General features: G+C 46.4%; 1 protein-coding gene across 2 annotated transcripts in view; it reads left to right on the forward strand.

The window, feature by feature from the left end:
- Positions 1 to 1115: 1115 nt before the first annotated feature.
- The window catches only part of adamts10 (ADAM metallopeptidase with thrombospondin type 1 motif, 10), a 36895-nt gene continuing 15930 nt past the window's right edge, over positions 1116 to 22080 (forward strand). The window contains exons 1-15 of one of the 2 annotated variants that reach the window (XM_045205500.1): positions 1116 to 1315; positions 6260 to 6636; positions 9613 to 9983; positions 11081 to 11231; positions 11496 to 11698; positions 12155 to 12238; positions 14833 to 14978; positions 16027 to 16070; positions 16478 to 16583; positions 17734 to 17880; positions 18040 to 18181; positions 18921 to 19028; positions 19126 to 19271; positions 19710 to 19773; positions 20122 to 20233. In XM_045205500.1, coding sequence (XP_045061435.1) covers positions 6531 to 6636; positions 9613 to 9983; positions 11081 to 11231; positions 11496 to 11698; positions 12155 to 12238; positions 14833 to 14978; positions 16027 to 16070; positions 16478 to 16583; positions 17734 to 17880; positions 18040 to 18181; positions 18921 to 19028; positions 19126 to 19271; positions 19710 to 19773; positions 20122 to 20233 — 1930 coding nt within the window. In that variant the 5' untranslated portion in view covers positions 1116 to 1315; positions 6260 to 6530. The remainder of the gene's footprint in view (positions 1316 to 6259; positions 6637 to 9612; positions 9984 to 11080; positions 11232 to 11495; positions 11699 to 12154; positions 12239 to 14832; positions 14979 to 16026; positions 16071 to 16477; positions 16584 to 17733; positions 17881 to 18039; positions 18182 to 18920; positions 19029 to 19125; positions 19272 to 19709; positions 19774 to 20121; positions 20234 to 22080) is intronic. The other variant, XM_041839416.2, reaches the window with a different exon arrangement.

A 22080-nucleotide genomic window follows, 5' to 3' on the forward strand; every position in this document is an offset into this window, starting at 1 on the left:
TAACCATACTCCTAACCTGCTACGAAAAGTCGTAGCTGTATCGAAGAGGCGTGTTTTTAGGGAGTACCGCTTCGTTATCTGCATTGGCCGTGCAGCATTTACGGTGATACGGCCTCTGCAGAAGTCAGGGCATTCATAATTATTTCTCATCGCTGAGCAGTGCAGAGCTGTTGAGCAGAGCTGTTGTGAAGGAAGTTATCAAGGAAGTGAGTTTGTGTTTATACAGGACCTCCCTCCCCACCTACCGTCAAACAATCATGTCAATGCGGAGCTATACGGAGCCCTCAACATTGTTAAAACATTTGGAAGGCGCACAGTGATGCGGTACAGAGCTCAATTTGGCCTCTGCGTGCCTCCGGAGGATAGGATAATTAACGTGGCAGGTTAGGAGAATTAATGTGTCAGGTTAGGATAATTAACGTGGCAGGTTAGGAGAATTAAGGGGCAGGTTAGGACTAACTTAGCAGGTTAGCGTAGCCGGTTAAGATAATTGACATGGCAGGTTAGGAGAACAAACCTAGCAGGTTAGGACAAGGGTTAGTTAGGGTAGGTAAAACGTTACAAGGAAGCAGCAAGCAGTCGCTTCTAAAACGGTCTTGAGTGGCAACCAATCTGTTCAATTAGCTGTTTCGATTTCCATACACCCACTTATTTCGCAACGCCCACTTTCAGACACACTCCACACATAATACTAGCGATGGATCTTTGAAATACTATTTAGTTTTTACAAACTATTTCAACTCTGAATCAATTGGGCTTCCCAAAAAATAACATGGTCGCTGTTATAGAACGTTTATTTTGATTAGAGTCCCATCTAAGAGCCAGCTGTAAACTGCGTTATTAGGCTATTCCTATTAGGGAAGTCGCATTTCTTGCCTAAACCTTTTCATCGAAATAGTATATTGTAAACGTAGTTGACCAATAAGAACAAAATTAATGTATATATATGCTGTTGCAGAAGTGTGGTTATAGTTGTGTTTAAAAACATCCCCTTCTTGGGGCCCTTTGTTTTCTGAAGCACAGTATAGGCAAAAATCTTTGGTGTAGCTCCTCTGTGCGTAGTGTTCAGACGCTGTCATTACCATTTTTACTTCCTGGTCTAGTACGCAGCAGTGAGAGCGAGCGTGCAGGCATTCACAGCGTATCTGTGGCAGTGGGACCCTGGGAGCAAGAGAGCTCCACTCACTGTACGATCATCAGCTCAATACAAACAGAACTTCTCAAGGTAACTGACACGTCTTGAAGGAAAACAGGAGAAAGACACCGGAAACCCTGAGAGGCAACCATAGTGAACTTGGACAGGGAGAAGGAAAAGGTACTGGACCCTCATTTGAAACTTATTTTATGCTCATATTTCGTAAACCTAGTGTGCACTTTTGTCTATATTGTGAGAGCATAGTCGATTCCGTAAAAATGGTTGACGACTTCTTTAGAAGTCTTCCATATCGATTTTCCAGCTATTTAAAGTAATTTTGCACAACTCGAAAATGTGCATGGAATTATCAGGTAGAGTCAGACCATGACATTTTGTGATGGTGTTGATTTCTCAGTAAAGTAGAATCTTTTGAATTAACAACATTGTTGGGGGGTATTTCCTTGTTTAATTGCATTGAGGTTATAATGAAGAAACTGTCAAATGATCCGGACACTTTTCCCCATTTGTTAGATTGAGTTAAGTGAAATGGGGACCCGTTATTTGTAAAGCTGAACCCAGGTGGGCGGTGAGGGACCACGCTTGGCTGATTCCAGGCAGCAGCAGCAGTTAGTGTCAAGTTCTGAGGGTTTCTGCCGGGTGGGGAGCGAGCAATGCTCCAGCAAGAGTTGGGCAATGAATAGGCAGAAGGGGATTCTTCAGGACATCAGCAAACTACTGCACTCTCAGTGTTTGAAGAATATTTGTGTGCTTGGGTGATGCGTATCTATCACTCTCTCTCTCTCTCTCTCTCTCTCTCTCTCTCTCTCTCTCTCTCTCTCTCTCTCTCTGTCACACACACACCTCAAACTAATATTTGAACTAAAAACTCAAATCAAGTACCTTGAAGGAGTTGCATTGCACAGTGAACACAGTGATGTAACAGGTAGGCCTAACTGCCAAAACAATGACAACACTTGAGTAAATGAGGGATACAAAGTGTATTGAAAGCAGGTGCTTCCACACAGGTGTGATTCCTGAGTTAATTAAGCAATTAACATCCCATCATGTATAAAAATGCTGGGCAGGCCATTATTTTGGCTACCATGGCTATGCCCCCATAGGGCACGAGTGGTCACTGAATGGTTTGATGAGCATGAAAACGATGTAAACCAAATGCCATGTCCATTTCAGTCACCAGATATCAACCCAATTTAACACTTATAGGAGATTCTGGATCGGCGCCTGAGACAGTGTTTTCCACCACCATCAACAAAACACCAATGATGGAATTTCTCAGGGAAGAATGGTGTCGCATCCCTCCAATAGAGTTCCAGAGACTTGTAGAATCTATGCCAAGGTGCATTGAAGCTGTTCTGGTTCGTGGTGGCCCAACGCTCTATTAAGACACTTTATGTTGGTGTTTTCTTTATTTTGGCAGTTACTCTGTAGCTCAGCTGGTAGAGCACGGAGCTTGTAACGCCAAGGTAGTGGGTTCGATCCCCGGGACCACCCATACGTAAAAATGTATGCACGCATGACTGTAAGTCGCTTTGGATAAAAGCGTCTGCTAAATGGCATATTATTATTATTATTATTATTATTATTATTAGTCCATCATGTAACTTTCCCCTTGCAGATCAGTACCCACCTCTTCCTCAACCAACAAATGTATGACACTGACACAGAAGTGACCTGTTGCTGATTAGGCTAGTGATCTCTTTTGTAACAAAACTCAAATGTTGGTATTGCTGGGTTAGTTCTAAAAACTTATGGTAAGAATCTGTCACTAAAATGATTGATGTTTTGTTTATATTGTGAATGCCCTTCATATCCAATAGTTTCACCATGATTTGTAAGTCGCTCTGGATAAGAGCGTCTGCTAAATGATGATGTAAATGTAGGGCTGGGCAGTGTTTGATCAGCATGTGAGGTCTCAACGGACTGAGGCGAATGGACAAGTCTGTGGTCTGTCGTTGTCTGGGTGTGTAGTATGAGAAATATGAAACTAAAGACTTAAACTGCCTCATACGTAAAAATGTATGCACACCTGACTGTAAGTCGCTTTGGATAAAAGCGTCTGCTAAATGGCATATTATTATATATTATATTATGTTCTTCTGTACACTCTCTAGAGTTGCTGACTGACTCAGCGAGCCCAAGCCAGCTCTCACAAAATATTGTCTTCGACTAGGGCTCATTTTCAGAGTGCGCATCCTTGGCTGTCTGACAAGCCTAGTTGTTTATGTTCCCACTTTTCATCTCCAGATTGTTTATTTGGGAGAAACTGAAAGAGGAATGCCTCTCCACCAAAGACAGTGTTTAGACTGAGATCCCTTCCTTTATTCTCCATATTATTTGTATCACCTCATCTGTTGTTTGTTGTGCAAGGCTTAACGTGGGGGAGTCATGTAAATTGAGCTTGCTTTTCTACGCCACTTCTGAGGGAGTGACTGCTGTCAGGGCGATACAAGTATCTAGGCCATGTGCTGCATGAGCTCCCAGCTTTCACTTAGTGTTGATGTGTTTAGAGTAGAGTAAAGAGGCCACACTCCCCTACTCGAATAGGACTCTGAAATGACAAATGAGACATCAAAAGAGTAAGTCTAATATCAGAGAGGAGTGACAGGAAGAGTAGACAATCATAGTGGTTTCTTCAGAGGAGCACACTGAGGGTGGTGTTAGGAGCTGAGCAGGGGACTGAGCAGCGTTTCTTAGAGTGAGCCTTTACATTGAGCAAGTCATATGGGTTTGATTAGTGTGGCCTATTCTGCCTGTCTGTACAGTTCCTGGCAGGGTCACTATACATAGTCTGCAAAAACGTACTTTTCACTGCCTTCTCCAATATGTTGAAAAGCTTACGGTCCAGACTACATTATGACTTTGGCCCACCCTGAAATTGCAATTTACAATCCCCTGTCTAATGTCTCTTCTACTGTTGTCCACAAATACCTCCTTGTCTTGCTTTTAAAAAGCACTCTGACCACATTGTAATTGTGCTGTATACAGCCCATTCCAATTCCTGAACTCGCCATTGCCACAATCAGGCATTCAAATTGGTCAGAGGTACTCATCTAAGGAAATGATAAAAGTGTCTGCTAAATGGAATATATTATATATATATTATAAAATGCTAACAGTACTTACAGCATTATGTTTGTATTGGTCGAATGACAAACACAACAAGATATTTTTCCGAAAAGACCCGCAAAGACATATGACAAAATCACTTTCAACAAATTGTATAAATTCACAAATGACCTGATTTTTGTCATGTTTCTTAATTGAGCAATGGTTTAGTGAGTGTAGAGAGAACTTGAAGACAGTCAGTAAAGCTTTTAAGCAGCCTTGTTTAAAATCACAAAGGCAATGATAGGGGGTCCGATTATGTGGGCTTTGTTTAAATAAACAAGATGAGAAATAGTTTTAATGAAAACATTTGATATCTTGCTGCAAGTCTAATAACCCCACAATAAAATGAGACTCCAACAACAAGTAATGAAAATAAAGGAGAGTTTGGCCAAGCAGGAAATGACTGAAAAAAGCCTGGAGGGAGGGAGGGCTGTGGAGATGGAGAGGGGTTTACAGTTGCTCCACATTTAAGGGAAGTGGGAACACAAAGCCGCCTCACTGTTTTAGGACCCCATTCCGTACGGTACTGTACCGTGAACCGCTGCTCTGCTGTACTGGGACCCAGGGAAACCAGAGGCACATTAAGCCTCCATCTATCCCAGTCACCTCTCTCTGTCAGCTACGTCTGTAGATTGTATGGTAGTCAGCATTATCTGATTATGAGCAGACTATTAGTGTGAAAAGCTTCAGCTGCTCATTTTCAGATGGGCCGGGTCAGAGAGAAATAGTTTGTCTCACTTGTGCTTGAACAAATGGATTATTATTCATTAGCTAGATTAATTAATGTATGGAGTAGGAAGATACAACATGGCAAAGCTTCAGGCCAGGCGGTCTCTGGAACTGGATGTGTACAATGGTCTACAGAACTCAGAACATTCCAAAACAAAAATATTTCCTCTGAAAGCAGTCAGAGAGAGGTGAACCTTAATCCAGGCACAGAGAAAGCTTACATTTTTTCAGAAGGCGCAAAGATTCTTGTTTCTCTCACTCCCTCTCTCTCACTGTCTCTCTACACACACACACTTAGTATTTAAGCATGGCTATCCCAGCTCTCTCCCGTCTCTCTTTCAGCCCCTTGAGCTTTGTACTCCCTTTTTCATATTTGTTTTGTCAGGAGGCAACTTGTTCCCTCACTCTCGTCGCCAAATCGTTTCCCATCTGCTTCCGGTTACCTTTGCCTGCAGTTGGTTTGCCGCCAGCCATCTGGGCCAGTGTGGCTTCTTCTCTGTTCTCTGCCCAGACATACTCAGAGAATGATAGAGGCAGGGTAGGCAGTGTGGCTCGAGGGAAGGTTATCAAAGATTGGGTTTGGGCCTCTCAATGACATTGCCAAAAAGGCTTAGGAACAAAAGTCACAATGTTACTGTAAATAGGACTCCTCCTCATCCAGGATTTTAACTCCTCTGTACACTTCAAAGTGTGATGGGGGATGGGACATCTTCAGCGTTGTGATGTAATAATAACCAATGTTGCTTTTTTAAAGGTAATTTTTGATCTCCCCAAAAAGCCTGATCTATGGCTAATGGCCTATTCTCGCTGTGTGTGTCTGCCTCTTCCCTGTGATGTGGCCAGGCCACATGAGGCCCACAGTGAGTGTGGAAGTAACCCGCTGCTTGTCTCAAATTGGGTAATTGTCCCCCACAGCCACTGACATAACACCCACTTCCAGCTCCTCTCAGCCTAAGCACAGCGTTTTAAAAGATCAATGCCTTCCTTTCTCTTTCCGGTGAGCAGACGACTAAAAGAGACACAGGGCCCCCAGGTCGAGACTTGCTTACCCTGGTCATCAGATTGTCAGCCAGTGTTTTCCTGTGACGGGGAATGATTGATCAGCTGAATACGCAGGGGGAGTAGGCTGTTCGTGAGGCACTGACTACAGACTAGATATATTTGTGTTGTCAGATGGGGACCATTTGGGTCAGGGGGATCTCATGCTCTCTCTCTCTCTCTCCCTCCCCCAATCTCCCCTCACACTAACCTGTTTCTTTTCCACAGGGAGGCCACAGTACATTATAGACTCCGCTGTTGCTGCTGCTGTACTCAGAGACAGTCTCTCCATCAGAATCTTCCTCTGACTGTGGTCCTACCAGAGAGAGAAGCAGAGAGGCTGTGTGTCCAGAGCTCTCCAGTCTGGTCTCTAGAGGTCTATCCTGCTGCTATGGCCCGTGAGTGCGCTGCGTCCCACTGGTGAGCGAGGGGCATCAGAGGGCAGAAGACATGTTGGGACAGAGGCCTGGGGACCGCACTGAAGCTTGCTGTAGTAACCATGGAAACGGTATGGAGGAACTTGGCCTGCATTGTTGTCATCATCGTCATGGTTGCCACCGAGGTCGCAGAAAGTCAGACTGCTGAAAAGTTCACCCAGTCACACGGTGAGCAGAGATCGGGCCGACTAATTTCTTCTCTTTTGTTTGACATAAATGGAAATGTTTAACTGTGTCAATGTTTGTCATGAATACACAGTTTGATTATATTGTTATTGCTGTCATATTCATTGGGGAATTGGTATTATTCCCTCTCCTGAACTGTAAAAGTGGTTCAACATTTCCAGTCACCTAAGTCCAACAGAGGTAAAGGACCAGTTCAATTAACTCTTCCATACAATGTGGAGGGCCTACTCTGAGCTGAGCAACACTCCAGGGCAGAGGCCCTGCTGAACCTGAACCCTGCTCTCACAAATCAACTCCAGAGACGGAGAGCCACGCGCCCCCCTCACCTCTCCTCAGCCAGGCCAATCCCCTTTAGGCTCGGACATAAATACCCAGAGTGTCCATGACAGAACAAGGCACTGATTGTGTATTTCTTATGCTTAACCTCTGCACCCTGTAAGTCATCTGTTTCCAATAGTCTGCCACACTACTTCCTTGAAAACCACTACAGGCCCATTCATTAATCTCCTCTGTTTAAACAATGCTCTAGAAGGACACCTTTCTAACCCAAAACTGAAACCAGCTCCATTGATGGACGGTAATCAATTTTATGAGTTATCATTTGTCACAAATATTCACTGGAAAATGCAACAAGTAGGTTAATGCTTAATTTGTTAATGCTGTGAAATTCAATCAGGACAGGCTGTTTAGTACAGTACGTCTGGTGTTATACATTTCAGCACCACTGTTAGATTCCTCCATGCTAGTCACGTCTCCTACAATGGATATTGACTCCTGGTCAAGCGTTAGTTGTTATCTAACTGAGAATGGTAACCTCTTTAAGTCATTCTAGATTAAAACCTTCAATGAAAACAGAGAATGAGAAAATGGGGGGCATGAAATCTGCTTGTATTTGCTGCAGCACTTCATGACAAGCTGCAGAGTATATTTGGCTTGTCTTTGTGTTTATTTAAAAGAAGGAGAGGACAAATATGCAGACATGGCGTAGTTGGAGAGTTGGGCTTTTTCTGAAAAAATATTTCTTTGAAATAAGCGAATAATGAGGTAGTGGCATTAAGTCATTTAGTTCAGTGTTATTAAACCATTGCATGGAGTGTATATATAACCTTTCCCTCGGACTGAGACTGAGGCTCCGCACCGCAGTCTCATAACTCAGCCAGTCAACTGTCCCAGGCAGAGGCGTGACCGACAGACATATAGACAGACAGACAGGCCGACAGACAGACAGGCCGACAGACAGACAGGGAGACATGGTGGGAGACAGACACGGCGGGAGACAGACACGGCGACAGAGAGGGAGACATAGAGGGGGGACAGACACAGGCAGACAGACAGACAGACAGGGTGACAGACAGATACACAGACATGGAGACAGACATTAAGACAGACATGGAAACAGGAAGGGAGACAGGGAGCGAGAAAGACAGGCAGCCAGAGCTGAGAGCAGAGTTATGAGCAGAGGAACTGCTGACAGGGCCCTATGGTGATGGAGGCAGAGATTGACTTTTTCAGCCAGGCATGGATGAGAGAGAGAGAAGTCCCTCTCTGGGAATGCTTCAGTAAAAAGGGCCACTGTTCTCATTTCCCTCTTTTTTTTAAAGAGGCTAATTAAAGGTTCCTTTCTTCTAAAAGCTAAAATAAAGCGAACCCTGGGTAGTGCTTAATGACAGTTTATTTTACAGAAGGTGAGCGCTCTGCAGACCTTTATTCTTTTATGTGTCTCTCTCTGTTACCGGTTGGGTTTATTGGTGAGTAATGATAGTTTCCTCCTCCTCCTGGTGATTAGAGAAATGGTTCACCCTGTGGTGCCATAGAGCTGGGAGCAGCTTTCCATCAGTTGTAGGTGACCTGGGAGAGGATCAGACGCCACGCGACCCTTCAGACCAGACTAGGACCTACTGTACGCTTATACTGTGTTTAGCCAACTTCACTCCCCTATTTTCCATTGTACCAGCCATATTTCCCCTTTGAAGTACCCTGCACATCTGGGCACAGTGCATTGGGAGGGGGCTGGCTGCAGAATGGTAGCCTTATGAAAGCAGTGGTAGAGCCAAGTCAGCCCACTAGCTGCCTCACTCATTAATTAGACAGGCTTATCAGGTTGCTGGACAGATTACTGCTGCGCTGCAGAGAGAGAGAGCCATTGCACAGAGCAGGCAGGGCACGAGGAGCAGCTGTATAGCTGTGGAACCACAGAGGGATGGAGAGAGGGAGGAGGGGAGAGTAGGGGTAGAGTACACTTTTTAAACTAGGCCTCATTAAGTCCTTCCAAATATTTGAATGGTCTACTTTATCTGACCGCTGGCCTCCGAGTCACCTCCAGTCCTCCATGAGGCTTTCCTGTGCCAGATACTTTTGCCCCTGTGAAAATACCATGAAAATACGACTTTTTATGTGGATCAATTGTCTGAAATGTTGTAGGAGAGGAATTCAAAGCTCCTATAACTGACTGTTGCAGAATGTGCTGAAGGATGTGAAATGGAGTTGGGAGGGGGCTGGGGCGCTGTAATGGTGCTTGCTGTTTATTTAAGCTGGCCTGGCCACATAAACAGAGGCTGGGTCTGGACTCACGGTACAGACACTAATCCCTGCCTGTTTACTCTGTGGGGAGGGCTGTTTCTCCACAAAACAAGGCAAAAGGCCTTGATGAAAACTGGGCTCATTTCTGTTGACCTTTCCCCTGTTAGTGCAGTGTTTGGAGCGCCATGTTTGGACAATAAATCTCCGGGCCCGCAGCCAGAGACAGGAAGTATAGGATTTCAGGGTTGCCATGGAGACAGCCTTGGGAGGGATAGCGTGGACTGAGAAGTCCTCAAGAATCCCACTAGTCACTACTGACTCTGGCCTGTCCTCATGAGCTTTAAAGCCATGATGATAATGCACATACTGTATATTCAACCAAAGTTTATTTGTAATGTCAGTGTTTGTGCTCTGTCTCCTCTCTCTGTCTCTCTCCAGCTACGTTCCTGTCCAGCCTGGGCCAGTATGAGATTACCATCCCGGTTCGCGTGGGGCCGCAGGGCGAGACCCTGGACACAGACGATGGGGGTGCAGACAGCCCCAACCACCATCGGCGGAGCCGCCGCAGTGCTGAGGACCAGCAACAGGACCTGTCCCAGCTGTACTACCAGCTCTCTACCCCCACAACCAACTTTCTTCTCAACCTGACCCTGCAGGGGGGCCTGCTGTCCCGTCAGTTCCGTGTGGAGTACTGGAGGAGGGGACGTCTGGCCTGGAGCCACCCTTACGCCCTTCAGTGTCTCTATGTAGGCCACCTGCAAGATCAGCCCCACTCTAGCAAGGTGGCTCTCAGCAACTGTAATGGCCTGGTAAGAATTTGTTGTCCTTGGCCTCAAGGGACCCAGGGCTAATGGAGCTCCAGTGGAATCCTCTCCCTCTCAGTGTAACATTATGATTCTGTGTACTAGGATAGCTCTGACCCTGGATCCTGGACTAGACCAGGGCACCTGTCTGGACCACATGCTATTCTGGAGCAGTAATGCACCTGTGTAAACAAGGGATTACCAAAGCCCATTGTTATCACCAGACTTCCCCTGCTGGTCACAACTCATAACGTCACTAAGGCATGTTCACAGCTGGACGTCCAGACCATTCAGTAGCCAGCTAGCACCTCCGCCCACGGCAGACCCTTTTGAAATAATGAAATCAGTCAAATGACACAATTCCAATGAAATTGACACATGAAAGCATTCTCCTTATCCATCTATTATTGTGATCCCTTTACAGCTAATAAATAATTGGGCCCAAAATAACAGGGGTAAATACAACCAAGGATTAAATCTGCTCACAAAGTGTTAATAAGCCCCACACATAATTACTTGTGGTCAGACTAGCATAACTTAATTCAGCAGGGAATCCGCTGTGTGTCCACGAGAGCATCACTAAACACATTAGAGGATTAGGTACACTCTGAAAGTGCGCTGCTATTGTAGCGACTAGAGAGGGCCAGGGGGGAAACACTCACTTTGACCTCAGAGGCTGCAGTCAAGATATCTAATCAGGGGAAGTGTTAGTGTATCTCTGTCTCCTCTCTGTGGAAAGACAGATAGGATCACTCTCCCTATGTATCTGACCTACAGAAAAGTCTGGGAGAGAGGTGAGGGCCTGTATTTGTTTAGGCCCAGACTGATGAGAGACTGATATGATTATCATTCCAGGCCAGGGATAGTTATGTACTGTACTGTATCCACTGAGGGGAGGTGAGATGTTAGAGACTGGCTGTAGACAGACGGAGACCTCCAGTAATGCTACTGTAATGGGCCTGTCAGGCAGCCGAGATACTGACAGGCAGCCGAGATACTGACAGGCAGCAGAGATTGGGACTTCTGTACATGTCAGTTCTTGTCCCGTCACCACCAGCCTTCAGAGGGCCCCTGGCTCACCTCTGCTTCCCTGACTTTTCCAGCAGGGGGTGATCGTGGCAGGGGGTGAGGAGTACATCATCGAGCCTCTGACCCCGGCCGAAAACCTCACGAGGGGGGAGAGCCGCCCCCATGTGGTTTACAAGAGGTCATCTCTTCGCCACCAGTACATGGACCAGTCCTGTGGGGTCATCGGTAGGTAGAGCTGTCTGGGTACTGGGTACAACATGCCCATTTAAACGCTCATGTTTCACAGGTTACGATTGGATCAGCAAACAGTTGTTTATGATATCTGCTGTACAAGCAGTCTCAGTTTACAGGACATAATAACCTTGTTTTAATACATGTACATTAATGCCACTCTTCTCATCAGTCAAAATGTTGTGGAGTGGCTCTTATCAGGTAGTGTACCCTCTCCTCTCTCAGTGCCATTAACCGCTCTTTGTGACTGTTCTTCAGATGAGAAGCCAGGTAAAGGCATGTCCTGGTGGCAGAGGACTCTGAAGACCCCTCCCAACCCCATCGGCCGAGGCCAGCTGCCCCTGAAGAGGTCTGTGAGCAGAGAGCGTTACGTAGAAACACTGGTGGTGGCCGACAAGATGATGGTGGGGTACCACGGCCGCCGGGACATCGAACAGTACGTCCTGGCTGTCATGAATATTGTAAGTTTCACATCGAGTCAGATCACTACAACTGGCAGGGTGGAAAACTCTGAAAATACTTGAAAAAGCCCCATAATCTCCTTTTGTCCTATCCACTTTGTCTGTGTTTAGGATTGAGTCTAGGATTGTTGTTACTGTATTGAATGGTTCTTCTGTCATCTCCTACAGATAGTGTAATAGTATTCTTTCACAGGATATCACTTCACACCCTGTTGATCAGATGGCTAAGCACACACTCATGTCTGCAATGTATTTAATGAATGGTTGGCCTCATTTTACTGTTCCACACCAGGTTGCATCCATCCTGTCACAAAATCCCAAACAGAAGAAACTAAACTACAGGAGTGTACTGTAAAGTAACCCAAATTACACACGTTTCTAGGTTGTAAGTGGTAGTGATGAATGATGTGTCAGCTCTTTTTAAGACTGGTCTTTTCTTGTTTCCCTGGAGGTCAGGTTGCCAAACTGTTCCAGGATTCTAGCCTGGGGAACGCAGTGAACATCGTGGTGACCCGCCTCATCCTGCTCATGGAGGACCAGGTATTCTCTTCTAGACCCATTCTGGAAAAATCTCTGCCTTTCAAAGGACTCAATGGAGTCTACATCCATCCACCCTGCCTCCTCTGCATCTCACTCCTAGTCCAGTCCAGCCTAGTTTCCAGGCCAGCATCTATGAGATCCTTGTTTGTGTCCAATTATTGGCTTAAGTGTTCTTCCTCCTATGCTCCCAGCGGAGACTGTCTTGTAAGTGGAGCCGTTTGCGGTGGTAGAGAGAGAGCGACCTGCCAGGCGGCCCAGCCATGACTGCACTTGTTGTTGCTGGTGACCTCTCGGGCCATTGCTATGACGTACATTAGTGCCCTAGAAAAGTGCATATCAAAATAAAAAGCTAAATATGAAGGCAGGCATCACTGTGGCCTAGTGTTCTGTCCACCTGCTGCCTGGTGATTGACATGAATGTCACGTCATGTTCTTGGTCCCTGTCCAATCCACCAGGCCATGGCACTGTGCTATTAACGGCATGCGGTCAGACTGAGTGCCAGGACAGGGTTACACTCTCTGGCGTAATGTGGACATTATAAGCTTCAGAGGGTATTATAAGGGGACTAGTGGGTTTGCAGTGAAGGTACTGTGGCAGTCTAATAACCCTTTTTCACTCACAGCTCCTGTCATCCTGTATACGCCCGGGTTGAAATTGATAGATTTTGTCATTGATAAGCGCCTTAATTGGAACGCAGTGGCTGTACAGTACCATGCTATACATGACATCAGAGCTCAGTTTCTCCACTTCACAGCGCTGTATGGGTTTTCACTGACAGCCGTTATAAACTTGAGCACCGTGCGCAACAAGAAGATTCCCCCATCCCTTCCACTAATTGGGCTACTTTTTGCACATTTTGTTGTTGTCTGAGTGAGGGAAATGCTGTAAATCGAGAGGAGTCGATGTGTTCTGAAAGATGAGACTTTGAGGATTGTAATAAATACAGCTTTGATGTCATACAAGCAAACCACACACCCATGAGTCCAAATGTGCACTTCACATTTCCATATTTGAAAACTCATGTCATTTACAGTATCAATGTTTACGATCGCTATGTTTGATCCACAGTTACAAGGATGACATGCGTTATACCCGGGGTCGTCCTGAATAGAATAAGCCTATGTTTGTCGTATTGTGAAGAAAATTTGAGGCGGAACACGCACATGAATGCACTCCTGTCTCCATTCTAAACCACTCTATGTCTGAAAGACATTTGAAAGCCTAGCACTGTAAGATCGTATTCTATTACTTAGATAACCATGTTAGCAATATAATACGCTTTCAAATTATGCCCACCTGACCCATACTGCGATTTTAAAGTGTAATGAACATTTTTGGATTGTGTAAACAACAACAGTAATTGTGTGATGGTGGGAATGCAGGTATGTGTTCCAAACAAAAAACTATAAGTGTGCTTGCTTCAGTTTCTCAATAGTAAAGCTAGGAGAGTTAAAAAACGCACCTTAAAGTGGAAGGCTCTTTCCTTGAGCCATAAAAATGCAATGAAATTACTTAGGAGCTGTGCACAGTTTGGAGAGGTGTGTCCACTTGGAGACACCATTGAGACCTCACTCAAACCCTTGTAGTCTTTTTTTTACCTACTACAAAATGTATATAAATATTCTTATTATGTTACTGAATGTATCCAGAGTATTTTCAGATTTCGTAATTGACAAATGCTGTGAAAAGTACAGTAAATGTAAAATGCACATCAAATCAACAGTGTAATGTTTGGATTCAGTCTTGTGTCAGGTTAACTGTTGTGTCCTCAGCTTTTGGTCTGATAATTTCACCATCATCTCCAACGTGTTCTTTCAATTGCTACCATTGTCATGCATATGATTTTTATACTTTTTATACATGCATATGATTTTTATACATTTCAATTTGGCCCTATCCATATAGACCATTTCCACGAGTGTAAAGGGTTAGCAACCTGTATGATTCATACCAGACAGCTGAAAATAAGCTCCTGAAATTTGCCCCGGGCGTATGTCATCTGACAAATAAATAAATGTTATGATCATTAGCAGTAGTATTAGTATTATTCTTGCCGTTTTAGTCTGTTGTGGTTGGGCTCAGACCAAAAGTAGTCTCCCAGAGCAGAGATTCTGCTGGTTCCAGCTGAAAACTGCCCCTGGAAAACAAAACAGGCCAGCCAGCCCACTGAGCCCAGAGATGGATTGTGGGATGTGACAATTACTAGTTATGTCACCACCATGTGCATTCCTGTGTTACCAGCCTTACCCAGCTGTAGCTAGGAGAGTATTCCCTCACCCCTGCCAGGGTGGCTAATGGCAGAGGGAGAGCAAAGCAGTAGACGCTCCTGTCCTTATCAGTCCAGTTCAATAGCCCCTTGGCAGAGGCTCATTCCACAGCTATGGTTATACTGATAAATTCTGCTTATGTAGGGAAAAGGAATTATTGGACCACACAGGGAATGTCTGTCTCATTACTCCCGTTGGCTTCTAAATGATTGTCGGTGGTGGCAGATCTATGAAAACCTAAAAGTGATTTATACAGTCATTTGATTATTTCACTGTACTCTGTTTCCTTAATATGTTGATTTCAGTTTGTATTCTGTCTCTGTCAGCCGACTCTAGAGATCAACCACCATGCAGGGAAGTCCCTGGACAGCTTCTGTAAGTGGCAGAAATCCATCCAGAACCGGAATGGCAATGGGAACGCCATCCCAGACAACGGCATTGCTCACCATGACACTGCCGTGCTCATCACCAGGTCAGCACTCATAGCACCAGAACATTCTTAGTGATTCAGTGTTCACAACTCGGACTTTCGCGTCAATCATTAATTGACGCCAATCTGAAACTTTTGTGAACAATCGAGATAAGTGCACAGATCTCAAGACCGAATACTGCTCTTAGTACTGAAAGGCACCCGCTAGCATTGTCAATGCACATAATGAAACCTCTCTAGCCTAATTCCTTAATGATCCACCACTGAGTCTATTGGACAAACAGAATATATTACGCTCAAATTCTTATTTGGATTACGGTTTTAGTAAGAACTTACTCCATATTCTGCCCTCGAGATGCCTCTGAGTTCACAGGCTCCTTCCTTACCTCATGGCCTGTCATTTTCGGCAAATGTGCGTTAGTGTCTGGTCCTGTATGGAGTGATGAAACCTAGGCAGTTATACTCAACTGAGCATCTGGAGAGAGAGCGCTGTAGAGAGAGAGAGGTAGAGAGAGGGAAGGAATCAGAGCACAGCTGCCTTGAATCTGACAGCCTTGAGCCGGGCCAAGGAAGCAAAGTGCAGTTTCAGAAATAGTGAGGCACTATTTAGGGGGGAAACGGCAACAGCAGTGGAAACACAATACTGCAGAGAGATACAACAGAGCACCATTCACTGAAAAACACTCCTCTGCCCATGCTTGGCTCCTGTTCCTAGTAGCTTGGAGTATCTTGGGATGTTTGGTCTGTGAGAACATGTTCTTTATATGAAGACTTTTATCAAAGAGGGATGGAAAATTAAGTAACCATCATTTTATTTCCTGCCATTGTTCAGACCGTATCAGTTACTTATCAGGTCTGTTATGTGTCCATAGGGCTTAGTGTCGCTGAGAGAGAGAGGGGGGAGGGAGAAAGCGACAGCGAGCGAGAGGAGAGAAATAGTGTATGTGTGAGAGTCTTTGTGTGTGTGATTACATGTGTGAGTGCTTTTTGCTGAATGTATGTTTTAGTGTAAGTGTGTGTCAGGGTGTGGACGCACCGACTGCCAGAGTATTCATTTTAGTAAATTATTTATTTCCCTTCCTGTTCCTAGGTACGACATCTGCATCTACAAGAACAAGCCATGTGGAACCCTAGGTAGGACCTCTGGTTAAACCTGGAAGCCCAGCCCAGGAGAGGGCTAACCCTGGGCATACACACTGCACACACACAGGCCGCTTGTTGGGAAGCACTGAGCTTCAGTGTCAGACTATATATAATCTAAAGAGCCAGGGGAGGGGATGTGACTCAGGAAACTGCCCTCATTTTCACTATTAAGTACCTACCTATCGTATCTCTGCTGCAGCTGACTGACCATCATGACTGACTAGCACAGTCTTAGAGTGACACATAGATGCAGAATTGTAGGTTTTAGTTAAGTTTGTAATGCATGTAACTGTATGTATTTTTACTTGCATCACCTCTGTATGTGCTTCAGCATGCATGAATTGGAACGGACATTTCTGGCTATGTTAGAGACAGTATTGTGTGTGTCTCTGTCCCAGGTCTAGCTCCAGTGGGGGGGATGTGTGAGCCAGAGAGGAGCTGCAGCATCAACGAGGATATCGGCCTGGCCACAGCCTTCACCATCGCCCACGAGATAGGACATACGTAAGGCGCTCACCCACGTCACCTATATCACCCTCATATCCCTCACCACTGGGGCCCTGAGTTGTTCCTGACCAGGGAAACAATCGGGGCCCCAGTAACAGTTACAGCCTTCATCACCTTTGACACACCCTTTGGTCTTTAGGCTCGGCTTCTGTTTTATGGACCTACGCTGTTTCAATAAACCACTCTTTCATTGGTGTTACCTGTGACCCCTCATAGGAAACCCCTGTCCTGGCTTCTGCACCTGCCTCTGCCCCTTGCCCCCAACCTGCCCATAACCCCCACCCCTGCGCTGACCTGGGCTAAACTGGCCCAGCCTCAGCGTGAGATTGCTGTTAGATTAGAGCTGTACCAGAGGGAGAACTTACGTAATTACCTCCATGAGTAATTTCCATCAATACACAACTTGTTAATAGCTTAATATTTTCTTTGTCATATTTATACGCAAGTGGAAAAAGTTACGAGTGTGGCTGGTACACTATATCATTCTGGGCCTACCTCAATGCCTGGCAATAGGCATGTCTTTTGTACCTTCCCTTCAAGACACTTAGTTTTACTTGCTGGCATACCAGCCGATCTTACTCATGCATACATATTTATCTAGGCGCATGCCTGAGTAATATCGGACATGCTCCACTGGACATGCTTGTCATTTCCAAACCTCTTCATTCCCTGCCATGAAAGAGGATTCTGTTAGATTTGCGCTGATATTTTCCTTTCAAAAGCCATTACTTGGTATCATTTTAGAAAATCCACTATTTTTGCTAAGTAATTGAGTGTGCCATTTACCTACGTGTGGACACAGGCCTCTGAGGTATTTTCACAGGTGGCAAACCCATTGGTGCTCCCCCCTAATGGCTAGTCCAGGTACCTTTGAACTGGATGGGGTGCTTGTACCCTGGGGCTGTCTAGACGGTGGGCCTTGTCTTTTACAGTGCCTATGGAAGTGTGTATCAGACAGAGAGAGCAGAGCACAGAGACACTTTGCTGTCTGTTAAATCTGCACAGACCCAGTTCCGCGCTCATGGTGTTAATGAGGTTAACAGGGAGAGGATGTTTGATACCATCACCAATACCCCAATACCTTTTTCACACATGCTCAGTCACCCAGGAGATATATCAATGCAGTACCATCTGGTTCTCCCTGCAGGTTTGGGATGAACCATGACGGAGTGGGCAACGCCTGTGGCTCCCGCAGTCAGGAGACAGCCAAGCTGATGGCTGCACACATCACCATGAAGACCAACCCCTTCGTCTGGTCTGCCTGCAGCCGAGACTACATCACCAACTTCCTAGAGTGAGTCTGAGACTCACCTCCAATGCATAGGATATTAAAGGGAGTTGCAGGGCTTGTTATGCGTGGACAGTGGGATAGAGTAACTAGCTAGGTACATTGTGGGTGAGGTCCATGTTTGTTGGGCCTGTATTCATTGTCTTCTCCTGTTTGTGTCTGCAGCTCAGGTATGGGCTCATGCCTCAACAACGTCCCCCCGAAGCAGGAGTTTGTGTACCCAACCACGGCCCCTGGCCAGGCCTACGATGCAGACGAGCAGTGCCGCTTCCAGTATGGAGTGAAGTCTCGGCAGTGTAAATACGGGGTACCTACTCACCTTCCTCCTCTAACTCGCTTGATGAGGCTGTATGGTCATTTGTAGCTGACAGATACATTCAGTACTGTATGTGTGACCCATGTAGAAATGATACTCACACAAATCTTCTGATCCATCAGTACCACGTGCACCATATGTCCTCTCCCTCCTTCCCCTACTCCAGAGCAGACGTGCGTTTCTCCTCTCCATCTGTAGGCCAGCTCTCCTCTCCTCTCTGGCATATCTCTGGCTGTCTGCCCACTCTGATCAGTGCAGCATGAAGGCAGGGTAGCCAGTAGCCACTGGATTTACTGCTATTTATTTGTCTCCCAGCTAGAGTTGACATTTTATTTTTAACCAGTCCCATTGGTTTTTGGCCCCATGTGTGAAGAGTTTATGAAGAAATATTGTGCTATCTTTATTGTATAACATTTTTTATTAGATGGTCTATTTTATTGGCCCGACAGCTGAGTGAACAGACATCTGGAACAAAATAGTACTTTATAGTGTCATTATCATTGATACTTTGCAGTCAGAGCATATGTATACAATAAAATACAGCGCCATATGTTATTGCTATTGTAAAAGCCTTAAATACATTAGCACCACAGAGACCAGAGGTAGTTGAACCAACCACTGGTGCCGTCTGCTCCGGGTCAGTGGGCCCTCTTGGCTGGGCTCATCAGGGCCTGTTGTCTCTATATGGTCTGAAATGGACACACTCTGACAGCTCTCCCTGTGTCTGCAGGAAGTCTGCAGTGAGCTGTGGTGCATGAGCAAGAGCAACCGCTGCATCACCAGCAGCATACCTGCTGCGGAAGGAACCATCTGTCAAACCAATACCATAGAGAAAGGGGTAAGCACTGGAATGTTCCATGATCAGCAGAAATGGGGGGTGTTTGGTTTTTATTTCATTAGTTCCACAGCTTGTGCCTCTCCTGTGTGTGTTACAGTGGTGCTACAAGAGGGTGTGTGTGGCCTACGGGACCCGGCCAGAGGGGGTGGACGGCGGGTGGGGTCTTTGGACCCCCTGGGAGGAGTGCAGCCGTACCTGTGGGGGAGGAGTGTCCTCCTCCATCCGCCACTGTGACAGCCCCAGGTGAGTGATGTGGATCTCAACTCTGTCCATAGGACGGACAATAGTCATTGAATTCACAGCCACTGTAGAACTGTAAAGCCATAGGGTTGTATCTGGCTGGCTCTTCCTAACTTCCAAGCACATCTGTTTGGAAGAGAGACGCCAGTCTACCACCAATCATTTTAACATCTCACAATAATCACCCACGTGCAACAATGACAGCCGTAATAAAGGATATCAACACAGACAGTGGCAAACGGACTTCTCTCTGGTGTTTCTACTGAGGAGTTAGTCTGATTTGACTTGGATAGCTGAGTAATAAAAATACAGACCGAAAAGATTAAAACAGGGTGGTAGAGCCCGGCTAGCCATGCGGGAGGAGAATAGAACCCAGTGTGATTGGGGAGTTATTGTTCAATTGCACTCAGATGTGTTTTGCCTCTGCTTTTCTGGTTCCAGGCCAACGATTGGTGGAAAGTATTGTCTGGGAGAGAGGAAGCGCTTCAGATCGTGCAATATTGATGTGAGTGGGGGAGCAGAGCAGAGTGGAGCAGCAGCTCCCTCTGAGAGGCCTACAGTACCATCACCATACTCATCCTGGCCCGGCCCAACTCTACAGCTCTCAGACTGACCTAATTAACAGCAGCCTGCCCAGCCCAGAACTAATGCCCTCAGTGTGTGTGTGTGTGTGTGTCCATGCGTGTGTGTGTTTGGTAGAGTGTAGAGGCTACTATGAGTTCAGTCTTATTTTAAATGACTGCTGGCAGCAAAAGAGACAGGGTAGGGGATACAGTGGGTGTCTGATGTCGAGAGGCCTGTGATTTGACTGACACAGAGCTGATCTGTGCCCCTCTGTGTGTGTCTGTCTCAGGAGTGCCCTGCAGGCTCTCAGGATTTCCGGGAGATTCAGTGCTCCGACTTCGACAACGTTCCTTTCCGGGGGAAATTCTACACCTGGCAACCCTACAGGGGAGGTGTGTACAGTAAGTGTGCGTGTGTGTGTACCCCCTCCCCCCTCCACAGCAGACTGTGATACATCATTACAGAGGTAACTACAGTGTGTCTGCTCGGTTGTCATTTCAGGCTGAAAACGTCTGAAGATAGGGAGAAAGCTGACATACCTGCCTGTGAGTTTACAGAGAAAGAATAGTGCAGCAGCACATAGAGAGAGCTGAGCAGGAGAGTGCTGCCAGACCGTGGGCCCAGAAAAGGAAGAGGGGAGAGCAGAAAAGAAGAGAGAAGTAGGGTAGAGAGAAGAGTAAAGGGGAAAGCTGCAGACAATCTCCTGTCTGGCTAGAATGCCTGTGCTTGATGAGCGCTGCGCTGGACGCGAAAGATAAATACTTTCGACGACATAGCTGCCTTTAATCTACCAGTCCAATAACATAATGGCTTACAGAGGGGCCCTCTCCAACTCCAGGCAACAAGTGCTCCTTTCATCAAGTCAGCTGATTTTACAATGGAAATCCCTTGCAGCTGTTAAAATACGAGCTGTGCCACAGTCTGCCCTGCGTTAGGGCTATATCACACATCCCAGCCCCCTTCTCTCCCCTCACTCTCACTCACTCACTCACTCACTTGTTCACTCTCCTTCTACATTCCTCCCTCTTTCTCCCTCTCTGTCCTGCTTTCTTTCCCCCTCTCTCTTGCTATTTTCCTCTCTCCTCTCCGCTGCCTCTCTCTCTCTCACTCTCTCACTCTCTCACTCTCTCACTCTCTCACTCTCTCACTCTCTCACTCTCTCACTCTCTCACTCTCTCACTCTCTCTGTCCTGTACTCGGACACCTCTAGCAGGCCATCGGGCTCGACTCAGACAGCCAAGGACAGTTCATTCAAAAAAGTTTTAGCAGTCATATACATTTTTTTCTGAGGCATGAGCCATCCACATTGTTGAGCTCGGTCCAACAACTTTTGCAGGAAGCCTTCCTCCAGCAGGCCCACCAAGTCAGTCAGCCCCCGTCCATCCATCCATCATCCCACAGCTTTGTCATCCGCTAGCCTCCCAGGCAGCACATACTGTACCTGTTTCAGCGGTGCCAGCACAAACAGAGCCCAAAGTGATTGCAACAACTTTTCACAGTGGAACTAGCTGGAAATGGGTATACTTGGCTAGTGCACAGCCGTGGCAGTATTAGATGACTTGTCAGCCCATAAAGTGATATGTTAGTGCACAGGCTGCTCTTCCAGCCCGTAGGGGGTAACAGTTTGGGGGGTTGTGGGCTGTGATGCCAGAGAACCCTGGCTAAGAGAGTGGAAAGTCACTCTGCTGCCTGCCTGGTCCTGACTGTCGGCTGGTACCTCTGTGCTCCCTGCCTGGTCCTGACTGTCGGCTGGTACCTCTGTGCTCCCTGCCTGGTCCTGACTGTCAGCTGGTACCTCTGTGTTGCCTGCCTGGTCCTGACTGTCAGCTGGTACCTCTGTGTTGCCTGCCTGGTCCTGACTGTCAGCTGGTACCTCTGTGCTGCCTGCCTGGTCCTGAATGTTGCTCGATTAGCACTTATTTCTGCTCTCACATGACCAGAGCCTGGCCAGGTTATAAAGCATGGAAACTGGGTTGACCAAAGGGGGGTGGTGAGTAAAGTGAGACCATGGCTGTGTTGTGTTGTATGTGTGTTGCATTGTGTGTATGTGTTTGTGTTGTGTGTTGGGTCGGCCCATAGAGCAGATGTGCTGGCGTTTCCGTGCTGAGACATTGATTGGCCTTGTCAGCCAGTAAGAGAGCTCAGTGTGGTCGCTGGCATACTCTGTAATATGGTATAAATGAGAGCACCTGTCAGTGCACAAATACCCCCCCCGCCCCCTCTCCCTTTCCTCTCCCCCTGTCGGTTT

This window comes from Coregonus clupeaformis, chromosome 20, assembly GCF_020615455.1.
Source record: "Coregonus clupeaformis isolate EN_2021a chromosome 20, ASM2061545v1, whole genome shotgun sequence".
Classification (NCBI taxonomy): Eukaryota; Metazoa; Chordata; class Actinopteri; order Salmoniformes; family Salmonidae; genus Coregonus; species Coregonus clupeaformis.